The 13,190-nt window shown below is 42.8% G+C and overlaps 1 protein-coding gene across 1 annotated transcript in view; it reads left to right on the top strand.

Annotated features, from left to right (window-relative positions):
* Nucleotides 1–617: 617 nt before the first annotated feature.
* Nucleotides 618–13,190, top strand: part of SLC6A15 (solute carrier family 6 member 15) — a 38,757-nt gene continuing 26,184 nt past the window's right edge. The window contains exons 1-2 of the mRNA XM_075080709.1: nt 618–894; nt 11,576–12,056. Of these exons, the coding sequence (XP_074936810.1) occupies nt 11,768–12,056 (289 nt within the window). The 5' untranslated portion in view covers nt 618–894; nt 11,576–11,767. The remainder of the gene's footprint in view (nt 895–11,575; nt 12,057–13,190) is intronic.

The raw sequence follows: 13,190 nt of genomic DNA on the forward strand, positions 1-13,190 counted from the left end.
TCATCGTCATGCGGCTGCGGTAGCAGACAAGGTCTGGGCTCCAGGGCTGGTGCACCATCACCGGCGGGTACCGGCCGGTGCCTTCAGCCTCCTCACGGTCACCCTCCGCCCCGCCGCTCTCCAGGCTCGCCCCTGCCAGGGGCGTCCCCCGGCCGCCAGCAGCCAGGTGTGCCCGCTGCGGCCGCCACCCTGCTCCTCACCGACCCCTCCTCCTTGCTCGAGCCCGCACCCCTCGCTCCCACTCACCCCCTTCTTTTGGAAGAACCTCCATGTTCCCCAAGCAAGCTCGCAACCGCGCGCCTGCTGCCCGCCTCCGGGCCCCCCGGGGCCACCTCCCCGCCTGTGCCCCGCTACCCGGCCAACACCAGGCCGCGGCGGCGCCGCCGGCCGCTCGCCGCCCCTGTGCGCGGTACCGGCACCCGGGGACACGGTGATCGCCACCCGTCCGGGCGGGAGGCGGCAGAGGAGGGGGCACCCGCAGGGCTGCAGCGCAGCCGCAGGGGTTCTGGCGCGGCGGCGGGGCCGGCGGGCCTCTCCCTCCTCCTCCTCCTCCTCCTCCCGCTGCCGCCCCTGCCTCCTCCCCGCCCGCCTCCGGCGAAGGAGATGCTGCTGCAGGCGGGGGGGAGGAGGGGCGGGGGGCGCTCCTCCCTGCGTCAGGAGGTGCGGCTCCCCCGGCCCGCCGCTGCCCTCCCCCTTCCTCTCCCCCCGCCGCTTTTATGTCTGTCTTTAAACGCCGTCGCAGCGAGGGCTGGGCACATGTGCCTGCCGCCGCCGCCGCCGCCTGCCCGCCGCTGAGCCCCGCGCCCGCACGGTCCCGCTCGCCGCCCCGCGCCCGCGGGGGTACCCGGATCCCCCCTTCCCGCAGCTGGCGCCCGGCGGGCCCCGTGGGCGGAGGTAAGGCACGGCCGGGCACAGGGAAGGCAAGGCAAGGGAAGGCGCCCGCCGGCGGAGCGCTGCGCGGGGCGGCGGCTGCGGAGGCTGGGCGGGCTGGCCGCCGCCGCCACCCGAGCTTGCCCAGCCCAGCCGAGCCGTGCGGCTGGGGGCGCGGGGGGGAGCGGGGCCGGGAAGGGGCAGGGGTGTGCGGGGGAGGGGGTCCCTTTCCGCCCGCTCTCCTGCGGGGCGCAGGGGGCTTCCCCCCACCACACACACCGGGAGGCTGCCTTCTCCCCGGCGCCAGCCCCGCTCGCCGGGGGGCAGCCGGCCCCTCGGGAGACAATAGCGAGCGCCCGCTGGCAGCCGCCCGTGCGCTTTGATTCAGCCGTGGGCTACAGGGATGTGCGGGGCGCTTTTTATAATTATTATTGTGGGGGCGGGGAACTTACATCCTTTCCCTACCACTGCCGACAGAAATTTCATTCATCTCCCGCGTGTTGCGTAAAACACCTTAGATGCATGTGTGGCGCGTGTTTCAGGGGGCGAGTGGGCGAGGGCCGGTCTCCATGGCGGGAGCACCGTTCTCGCGCGCCTCGCCGCGCGCCGGGCTGCGGGCTGGCAGCGAGCGGGGCCAGCCTCGCCGTTGGGGCAGATGCGGGAGCAGGAACGCGGCCCGTCCCGCCGGGAGGGCCCGTCCCGCCTTGTGCCGGCGGCGGAGCGGGGGAGGGCTGGGCGGAGGCGCGGCGGGTGCGCGGGCACAGGGGCGCTGCATTGTTGCCGCGGAGCGTGGGCGTCGCCCCGCGGGGACCGCCGCGGGTTCCTCCCCCCGCCGCCGCCCGCATCCCTCGCCCCGCGCAGGCTGGGGCGGCCCCGGCGGGCTGGGGGCTGGTGCACCCTGGTGTCAGCCATGTTTGGGTGGGTATGGTAATGAGGACCTTTCCTCAACCTTTATGCGCCTCGGGTTTGTTTTCCGCTCAGGATTTTAATGGTTGCGGTCCTCTGTGTCCTACGGCATATCCACAGGGTAGGTTCATCCCTACGGCTCCCAGTGATTTTTTTTTTCCCCCTCCCTCTTCCATTTTCTTATTAATTATTCTTGTTTTCCATGCCCATACCGGCTGGTTTTATTCCGATTTTACTAGTATTAGAGCAAACTGGAATTTCTTTGCAAGGCTTTGCTTTTGTTTTGGAAGTAAATGAGATGATTGAAATATGTCTGCACTGTCACACTGACCTGCCTCATGGGAGGTTGCAATAGGATTTGTTCCATTTAAGTAAATTGCGCTTTGTTTTATTTGTAAAAGATGTAGTCAAGACCCCATCAGCCATTTTATTTTATGTGAAGTATTGCTACTAACAGGCTCACGGCCATAGTATTGATTTCTAAGCGAAGCCTAATTATTTTTAAATAGTATGTCACCATGAATATGTCACTGTGACATACTATGGAACAGGGATCCAGATCTCTGTTTGCTCCTCCAAAGAAAAGTATAAATGAAGATTTTGTTATCTGATGTTATGTACATAGACGCTGGATGTATTAAGCAGGCGGCTTACTCCATTTGATTAAGAAATTATGACAACATACTTAGGTTTTCTCTATTTAGAAGTGTGTTCCCTATTATCAATATCTCATTAAATGGAAACTTTAAAAAATACTTAGGAAAGATTGCTTAATTTTGTGTTGCCTGATATACAAGATTTTGGTTTACACATAGACCACGTTAAGGTAACGTTAGAATTACAGCCTGCATTCGGTGCATTTCAAACACTCCCTTTGGGCTCAGCTGTGTACTTCAGAATCACGAACAAAACATGCCATTGGTTTGATCTGTGGGTGAAAAACTAAGCCGTTTCATAGCTGTTCAGATGTGCCAGCAGTAGTGAAACTGAGTAAGTGAAACTGCTAAGGCATCTTGAATAAAGTTTTCCAGTATAAGCTGATTCCTTTTGACCTTTAGTGTCTTGTCATTCTTACAGTTTTCTTTTTTCTTACAGGCAAGCAAGTGACAAAGTAGTAGAGCAGATGAGGACCATATAGATTGAACAGCTCTCAACTGTCTTTGCTCTATATTGCAAAAGCCTCTATGCACAAAACTTTTGAAGTGTTGAAAGAAAAAAGAATCACAGGTTATTCAGAAACACAGTCTCCTAATTACAGCTGTTCGTTTTGATATAAATTGTATTGTTAGGATATATTGGAGTAGCTGCTGCTCATTACGTCACTTGGGAAGTATTTGTGGTAGGAATCTTTGTGGGGAGGCAGATTTTTTCCTGAAATTCTCTAGTGCACAACCAAAAGTGCTTACAACTTTAACGATGCTGTCACCTGTGTCCCCAGCTACTTTCCATTGTACTGACTGTTTCACTTACATCAAGGAATAATGTTCTTGCTCCAAAAGACAAAATATCTGTTGGTTTTGGAAGAATAGTTTTGGGTCCTTTGCTTCTAAAGTTTATAGATGGGCATGGCAATGGATTGTAAGAAATGGTCATACCAGTAGCAGCTTTCCCGCGGGACTTCAAAGATGTCTGAATTCTTGGTTGCAGAATAACTCTGACATATCAGCAGGTGCCATCTTTAAACTTGAGTGACTCCCTTCTTCCTTGAAATGTGATTCAAAGTAACCTTGCCATTACTCAGGAAATGTTCTTGAATATTCAGGGAAAAAGTGTCGGCAACAAAGGATAACTGAGCTCTATACTACTAAAGGGCTGGATGCACAAAACCTGACAAGCCCGTACAAAGTAATGTGAAAGAGCAATGGTAACTGCCAGAACAGTTGCTCTAGGCAATGGCGATAACTGGGCTGAGCTTCCCAGAAATCTGCACTGAAACAGAGCTTTTCATTCCTATCTTTCACTCTTAAGACTAGGGGTTCCTTATTGTCTGTATGGAAGAAAGAAAAGAAAAATATGTGTAGTGCTGTGTACAACGCCTTGAATCTAACTCGCGGTGCCAGTTGTCTGTTTCCCACTTTGGGGAAATAGTTTTTTTGCTGCTGGCAAATGATATTATTTTTGCATTTCAAGTGTCAGAAATGTGTCCTGCAGTGCTAATGATTCAGCATGCTCTTAAGGCAAGATGGAGAAGGGGTGGGAAACTGGAGTCGGACATTTACAGTGTTGGATTTTTCTATAGTGGAATTAATAGTGGTATTAATCATTTTCTTTTAAAAGACATAGGGATTTCCTGTAACATAACTTGAAGCATGATTTATGTAATGAAATTAAATAATCAGACTTGATGAGAAGCAAGATTTCTGCTAACCCATCTATGAACAGTTCAGCTTCTTATGTATAAAAAACAGACAAAGAAGTAATCACATAAATTCTTGCCAAGGACAACTTGATTTACTTATTGATCTATTCTGAAATACAGAGTGAAGAGAATTAAGGTTTCGGGGCAGGCATGTGTCTGGTGATGTCTAACTTTCTGTACTTGATTTTGAACCTAAATACTTTCAAGAAATATTTAATATACTTTTATATCCTCTCACTTCTCAGAAGTGTGATAAGATTTTGTAATAAAATTGTGGTCCTCTTGTAGTTTATATGGTGAACTTAGAAAATGGAGATTTTGTTTCAAGATACCAGCAGTTACGCCTTTTGAGCTTGACCAGTCAAGGGTGGAGTGTTGTCAGAGTTGCTGAGCTTACTTCACTCACCTTCAGCTGGAGGAGTGGTAATTGCTGAATTTGTTCCTTCAATGAAGTACATATAAGAAAAGACTGCAGAATAAGTGATATGTTTTCTCCGTCTGAATAGGAAATTACATTTAGCACATCATGTAAGTCTGAGAAGTATTTCAGTGAAGTTGATTTGTGAGAAGAAAATACTGAGAAATCTGTGAAAGCAGGTGACAAACTACAGTGAGGCCAATAAAGTCTTTAGAGATTACATGCAGTGGAAAGAAAAAAGTGACATTCAAGAGCTCTAGGTTGTAACATTCCCTCTCTTAGATATTTCTGTTTGGGCCAGTGATTTGAATTAAGTCGTAGAAGCTGTTAAGATCAAATCTATTGACAGTGAAAAATTCCGAGAAAGAAATCATACTATTTTTGTCAAATCATTGTGTTTGTCTTAAAATAGTAGAAACTATCCTCCAGTAACTAAAATTTAAGGAGACTAATCTGGGAGAGAAATTGTCTGCATTTGAGACTGTGCAGAGTCTTGATGTAAGATAAAGCCAGGTAGAACATTTTGTAGGAACTGAGAACAAATCTCCCAGCAATCTGAAACAGATGCAGCATCACTGAAGTCTGTATAACTACCCGCGTTTGCAGCAGGTGTGAATTCAGTCTTGTATCTATAAATAGTTTTGCTATAGTCTAAATAATTGAATTGTGTAGAGACACCAGAACCAAAAACATTTGTGTTTTTTAATGCTTTCAAGTCGCCCATAGCCCTAAGAGCTCCTACCTTTTTTACAATGTAATGTAGTATGTGTAATGTGCATTAGCGTGTATCAGATAACATCACTGAAGAATGCAGAGAAATGTTAAGTTTCACTGTATAGAATATAATTATTCTCCATTATGATTGAGTTAAATAGCTGTTGAAACTATATCTGTTATTGACAGGCTGTATTAAACTAGCTAGGGCAAAATGCTACGTCATGTAGTTCGTGCTGAAGAGCAGCATAATGGCTGCTTCAGTAGACAGAATTGGGCTTGACTAGGCAAAAAGGCTATGGTGCGTATTCTTATTTCCGCCAAAGAACACAATGCTGCATTGCAGCAGTAATTCAGTCTGTGCAGTGAGTACTGTAACACAGTGTAACTCTTGCTGAAATAATTATCCGTACACAGATTCCCCTAGCGATAGCCATTCTTCACAATTGCAGTACTCCCACGAAACCTGGTTTGCTCCTGCAGTCTTCTTTTCCTCACTCAGATATGATGGTCATCAGCTATTCCCCATATCCGGTCTGCACCAGTGGCCTGATTCCTTTTTGCAGACTCGCAGCCATCCTTTGCTCTTAAAACGTTGGTTTTCCTTTTTCTGCCTTGGTTGTTCCCATCATGCTTTCTTCTGCTGAGCTCGTAGGCTTGTATTTGAGATGCATTTTATAGGTTTCCTTCAAGGTGCAAGGAACTCCCCTTCTTCACTTTTGCGTATAATTCTCATCAAGTGATTCCATACAGACTGAAACCTTTGGCATGAATATCTGTTGAGATCATTTATGAGCATCTGCCATGGTGAGAATCCTGACTTTTTGTTCTGTGTCCTCTGCTGAATCACTTAGCTTCTTTACTGGGAGTCAGGGTGGAAATTTTGTGAACAGGAGTGTTAAGACGTAAGCTTGTGGGACTGGACTCGTACGCTGTGCCGTCACAATCTGCCTTAAGAGCAGAGATTATAGCAATGTGAACTGGCTGCAGCTTTATATTGCATTTTGCTACCCCCACAGCAGCATATTGGTATGTTGACTGCTTCATCGGAGAACGCAGAGCTCTGAAGAGCCGAACGTTAATCATTTTCTCCCTTTAATGGCAATCTTTGACCTTAAAAAGGTATCCGTTCTTCCTTTTTCCTATTTTTCATGATGTTACAGTAGCCTTCTAGAGAGTTATGTTTTGTCTGGGCTTTCTTGATAGTCTTTTATGAAAGTGTGAACACACTATTTCAATCTTTTTCCCCTTCTTTCCTTTTCTACCAACTCACATTGAAGATTGAAACCATTTTTGATCGAAGAAGATTTGAGAATTATTTGTAATGCGTTAAAACTTGAATGTAGGTAATTTTGCTGAATTGCTGTGTTTTCATCAGATGTAAAAATAAGATAATGAAATAAAGTACACTGTGTTAGAAAAGAATTGAGGTTTTATTGGGCTTTGCTGTTCAGAGGGGAGTGCTGGTGTTAAAAAGGAACACGATGTAAAAATAATCGTGTTTTAATTTATGTCAGAAAAGCATTGCTGAAAGTTCTTTAACGTTTAGTTATACCAGTTGTTGCAGTAGTATTGTGGGATGTTTTAAACATGAAATTGCTTTACAAATGGCTTGTTGTAGAGACTTGTGCTGTAATTGCAAGAACATGGGGCAGTTGTACTCATTATACTTCCAAATTTGTAAGCAAGTGAGATTTTTTTGTGCCTATTCTTCTGTACACGTTGTGAAAATCTCCAGCCTCAAAACTTTTAATTGTTTACTGGTACTGCACAGTTGAGAGAACTAGAATTACAGTGTTGCTCTTGTAGCGTCTGTCTGTTGGCATGCAGATCCGCCTGATAGGGATGCGTTGAAAGGGAGCCTGACAGAAGATTCCTTACCAGTGTAACAGTGAAGAGGAGCCCGCAGTGTTGGACAGAACTAGTACAAATCCCTTACTAGGCATTACGTGTAAGAAAGATTGGGAGAAAAGGGTGTGCAGTAAAATTTTTCACTGTGTATTTTGGTGCTTTGACTAATGAAGTTCCTTTGGGTCTTACTGCAAACGCATGCAGTTTGCTTAGTGGAGGCTTTACAGGTCTTATCTCCCTGTGCCAGCGTTTCTGAATGCGGGCCTGAAGCTGAAGTAAAAGTTCTATAGCGAGCCCAGATCTCCCAGGGAGCTAATTTGGGTCTGAATTCCCTGTCACAAGGGATTATTATTGCTTAATCTGCTAGTAATGTGGCAGTCTAATCAGGTTACTTTACTTCTGCATGCTGATGCATTAAGGCTTGATTCTTCTTCTTCCGCAGAAGAAAATAACAAAATTCCCACTGTGTTCTGAGAAGGAAAGTTTGGGTCTGCAGTTTGCTTGTTGCGTCAAAAACCCCTCACTGTTTTATCTTTCAGTATGAGGAAGAAATAATGATTTTAACATGTCAAGGACAATGTTAGTAAAACATCATAAAAATCTAGCTGATTTGTTTGATTTTAGAAAGTTGTTTCCAAAAGTTTGTTTATGCTAACTCAGATTACTGATTACTGTTAATACAGTGACAGAATAATTTTCTAAATGTTCTTCTAACCGAACCAGGTACTGTTCAGCAATTTCCATTCTGTTAAATTCCCTAAAACAATACAGACACTTGTCAGGTCAGTTTAAGGTTAATTTTAGATTCTTTTAAAAGGGGATTATACATAAAAAAAGGGATACCATCTTTATTTGTTCATTTCAGTTGTGGAAAAGTCCAGAGAAATACTCTATTCTCCAGTAAATGTGATAATAAAAATTTCCCTTCAGTGTTTTCATCTGGCACATGACATCATTTGAGTTACGAAAAGGATGAGTGAAACTGCCTGGAAACCAGAGTTAAATCAGTTGATCAAATTCCATGATCTAGATCTAAGATAGAAAAAAAACCCACCCCAAACAAACAGCTTTAAGAAGGCTAAGTTATGTTTTAGACGTTTTACTTTTAATCCAAGGTGCTGTTAATAGTATAGTAATATTTTAAAATACGTGACAAGATTTAGGACATGGAGTTTAAAATGGTCACGGTAATGGCTGAGTCTATGATTCTGAATTCTGTAGTCCATTAGTAAATACGGTGGTTTGTTATGTAGGTTTTTTAATGACACTTAGGAGAAACAGTCCTATCACATAATGCCGTATAACTGCACAAGGCTGTGTAGAAAGGGGGTGGTAGAACTAACTGAAAGAGCAGTTTAACAGAATTTGGCATGATATTTTCTAATTACTGTTTGATGATAATGAAGAACTTCAATATCAGACTAGATCCAAATGGTGTGGTAACCTAAAATATAATTTTATAGGTAGACATGCTAAAGTTCAGTACTGTGATATGAAAAAAAGGTCTTGTTCAGAGGTCCGTGTTTAGCTGAACTGTGCTGGTGAGTAACTTTACTAGGTATCTCCCTACTCAGTCTTAACTTTGGAGCGCTTATACCTAGGCCTAGCTCAGGCTGAGTAGTTCGGTGTCCGCCTTCTGTGCAGGTGTCATTTGGATCAAAGAGAGAGGCTTCTGTATGTTTCTTAGCGTGTGTCCTGGGAGTGCTGAGCACGGAACAGCAGGCTCCTCGCACAAACCTGTTGGGACCATGTGTTGAATATTTGCACCTGATGGTAGTGTCTGGTGAGGTAGGAGTCCTTGTTCGGTTTAGTACAGAGAACAAGTTGTTAAATCTGACAGTTGGAGACTACTTGTGGATTTGTGATGTGTCCTGAAGGGCTATCCTGCATTCTTGATGCAAGCTGGCCAATGGTACATCTTCAATTAGAAAACCAGTACAGTCAGACCAAGCACCAGTCTGCTGAGCCTGCCTCCCACATTTTCTCAAGCCCTGCAAGTGTTGCAAGTCTATTCAGTGATAGCACTATTGATAATATCCTGCTTAATGGAAGGTTAATGAAAGGGAAATTAATATAATACTGTGCTAAGAATAAAAGTATCAAGCCCAGTTTATTCTGAAGTGTACTGATGCAGTGTTTAATGCATGACAGGACAGAATGATGCAATTTCTGTTGCAGTTGACTCATCTGTGAGAGCTCCAGATAAATCATATTGATGCCCTGCAAGTGACTATATCTAAAGTTATTAATACAGATATGACCTTTTAAAACATTTTAATAAATACGGATAGATGGCTAGTGCCTTTCTGACTGAAAATATCTTATGCTTATTACAGTTGGAGAAGGATCTCAGACCTACAAATAACTGAGGTAGTTTCACTTGTGCAGCTGTTACATTAAATACAGAGAGAAAATTGTTTCATTTTAATGTGCTCCTTGAACTTATTACTAATTACTGGAACTGAGAAGCTGCTCTAATTTACATCAGTGGAACAAAAGGAAATGGAAAGTTTGAAATGTGACTAAAAGGAGTGGTTGAAGTACCAGATGCTGTGGCTTATAGTCCCAAAGGAGAGCTTAAACCCTTCAATTTAATGTGTTATTGGTGTTTGCATTCTGCTTCTACCTAGATATCTCAGTCATAACTAAGAGCTACTGAACCATACATGGAGTAGAAGAGGACGTAGTCCTTTGAAGAGTTTACAACCTAAGAGACAAAACAGATAAAAAGAGGCCTGAGCAGACATTTATTTAGCCTGGATATAAAGGATACAGTATTAGGATTTCTCTGTTGGCTTAATGACTCTCCCCATTATACTGTTCTGTGTATAGCTCTTATAGCTAATTTTTTTATAAGAACTGGTACGAGACAAAACAAAGCCTGATACTAGTTCCACCACATGCCAGAAGGAAAGTTTATAGGACCCTAAGCCCTTCCAGTGTCAGTGGTGAGCACGAAGCAGCCTTACTCAGCTTAAAAAATTTGGGCTGACTGCCAGAGTTGGAGTTACTTAGAGGAGGCAGTAACAGGAGGGAGAGGGAAAGTGAGATGGCAGTGATGAGAGTCTAGGGAATGAATGGAGAGAGGTTCGAATGGAGTTTAGTAGGCAGCTGGAGTGAGGTTCAACTTCCAAATCCTTGGAAAATATTGAAAAAGGTAATTGTCCTGTCGGCCACAAGGCTGGTGATAGTACTTTTGGTGCCAGAGGCTTTAGTTCTGTTGTGAAGCCTCATCTTGATAAGCTTGTGGGTTGCGCTCCAGTGGCTTAACATCTTTCTTCTGGTCTGTCACTGAAGCAGCTGTGAGGTGCTTGACCTTTCAATTATTGTGCTAACCGTCCACTAATGCCTTGCAGTTCTAGGCTACGTGCGAGTTCATCAGAACGTGATACAGCCTTCATCCTACGGACCAGATGTCGCAGCAAGTCCATAAGCAAAAGCTGAAAGTTTTCGTGTATCCCGCAGTAATTTCTGATTCTCATCAGTTAGCAGTTCTTGATTAGACTCCTTGTATTCCCTCTTTAGGGTTTTCATGAAGCTTAACACATAATCTAAATCCCTTTTAAGACTCTTAATTGTGCAGATGGCTTTGCACATACTAGGTTTGTCCCATGTGATTAGTAAAGAATTTCTCAAAAAACATTCCTCCCCAAAATCTTATGGTTACGTTCAGTATGGCAGCTGCAAGCAAGTCAATTTGTCTTTTAAAATGATTAATTATCTTAAAAGAAAAACACATATTCAGATGGAGGCATTTTTGTGTCTGTACATACATGTTCGAAATAGCAGCCTTTTAAAATGGATTTGGTTACAGCTTTTCAGATGTTTCAGGTATGTTTAATTATTTCCTGTTTCTAAGAAACTATCTAAAGCATCAAAGCTCATAAGAGATGAGCATCTCTTCTTTGAAAAAATTATTGTGATTATATATTCCTTGATGAAGAATACAGGAAAATAAGTCACCCTTGCTTTTGAAGCGCTAGGTGCGTCCTGTATATCAAAATCTTAATTGCTGCATGACTTTCAGAGATGGTCTGAAAAACTTAATCTACTTTGTTTAAAATATATTTTTAGTAAATTAAGTACAGCTGTTAAGTCAGGAAGTAATGGAATTGGGCTTCTAAATTTTATGTAGAGTATATACCCCATTGTGCCTGCTAAGAAGAATCTTGTTAGGCTGTCAAAATATGAGCAATTAGCCTATCAGTCCTTAGGAAACAAAAAACCACACTAAACTGGCCCTCAGCAAGTGAATGAAATGTATTCTACATAAATATTTAAGTCCCAAAAGCAGACTTAATTCCTATAATTTGGAAGTGTTCTAACATCCCTTTCCTCTCTCTTTCTCCTTTTGTCAGATCATTGAGATAAGCAGAAATGAGTAAACCAAAGCATATAATTTCAAATTAAGCTTCTTCTGCATAACACTATAATGTCCTCCTCTATTTTTTTCACAGGTACTTTCAGTAGAACAAACTTTCAGAAACAGAAGTTCTTACTCTTGATTCCCTGGTATCAACGACTCATCAGGCACCATCTTCAGTCTATTTCTTCAATATTTTTTGCCAAGCAGAGGGAGAGCTTTCTTCAGCGCTTGTCCATCTGTCTCAGCTGAACTTGACTTCCTTACTGTTTTTCTCGTATTACAAATGCCTAAGAACAGCAAGGTAGTGAAAAGAGAACTAGATGATGAGGTCATTGAGTCAGTTAAGGACCTTCTCTCTAATGAAGACTCTTCAGATGATGCCTTTAAGAAGAGTGAACTTATGGTTGATGATCAAGAAGAAAAAGATGTAGATGTTGAAGAAGGCTCAGATGTAGAAGATGAAAGACCTGCTTGGAACAGCAAACTTCAATATATTCTGGCACAAGTTGGGTTTTCAGTTGGATTGGGGAATGTGTGGCGATTCCCATATCTGTGTCAGAAAAATGGTGGAGGTAAGTCTTGTGATAGCTAGTCATAACTAAATGATGAGGCTAACCTTTCAGATTTCACGGTTAGCAGAGTTATCCACAGTGAAACCTGCTCCAGTATGTCAGGTTTTACATTTAATTTTTTCCAGAGCCTGTGAGGAAAAACCTGTATTCTCTTTATTTAGAGGGACGCATTTGTTAGTAAGTAGCAGATTTTTCTAAGATTCCTTTTCTTTATTTTAAGGGAGAAAGTTCTTGATATGACCTTAACTATGGTCAAACTAGTGGTTAAGCAAAACACATCTTTATGGAGGGGTTGTATAATTCAGGACTTGATTACTGTTGTGCTAAAATGTTCTTTATAGTACGTGGGCAATAAATCAAGGCATTAAATCTTCATCCACTTTAAAGACCAAGGCAGTATTTGGTCTTTGGTATTTGGCAGTACTAGGCTTCACACCTTTACACCTTCACTTTTTAATTGCCTTTAGCTCCTAAGCCATTTGATCATAGTTTACTTTCTGCAAGAACCACAAAATACTGTAGGAGTGAAAAGGAGATTTTACAGATAATAATTTAAATAATATAATTTACATTAAGGGAATAAATCTATTTTGTGCTGTTACATGGTTAACTTTTCCTAAATAACAAGTTACCTTTCACTTAGAAAAATAACATCAAGCCATTTATTTGTTAGCTGTCCGTCTATGGTTTTGAATGTAGTATGAAGTATGAGGCTAGAGACCTTCCTTTATGAATGCAGGATTAGTGTTTTATCCTGTGCTATACTGAACCCTACTATACTACATTAATGCACGTCCTATTGTAGCTAATTACTTCGCTGAATTCAAAACAAACCTGTCACTTCTTATGATAAAAAAGTGAATCTATTACAGAACAGAATACAAAGAATAACATTTTATTCATGCTGGATTTTAAAAGTTGAATGGTAAAACTGATGTAATTGAGGGCTATAGAAATAAGTCTAGAATATAATCAGAGTACAATTTTGTACTTTGTTTTGTCTCATTCAGTTCAAGCAGTAAAAATGGAGTTTATACTTTTAAATATTCTATCTCCAGGATAAAGTCTAAATACTTTTATATCTAGTGAAAAGATTTTTTTCACTTTCGTTTAGCTTCCTTTTATTTTCTTATT

Source organism: Phalacrocorax aristotelis, chromosome 1 (genome assembly GCF_949628215.1).
Source record: "Phalacrocorax aristotelis chromosome 1, bGulAri2.1, whole genome shotgun sequence".
NCBI classification, from domain to species: domain Eukaryota; kingdom Metazoa; phylum Chordata; class Aves; order Suliformes; family Phalacrocoracidae; genus Phalacrocorax; species Phalacrocorax aristotelis.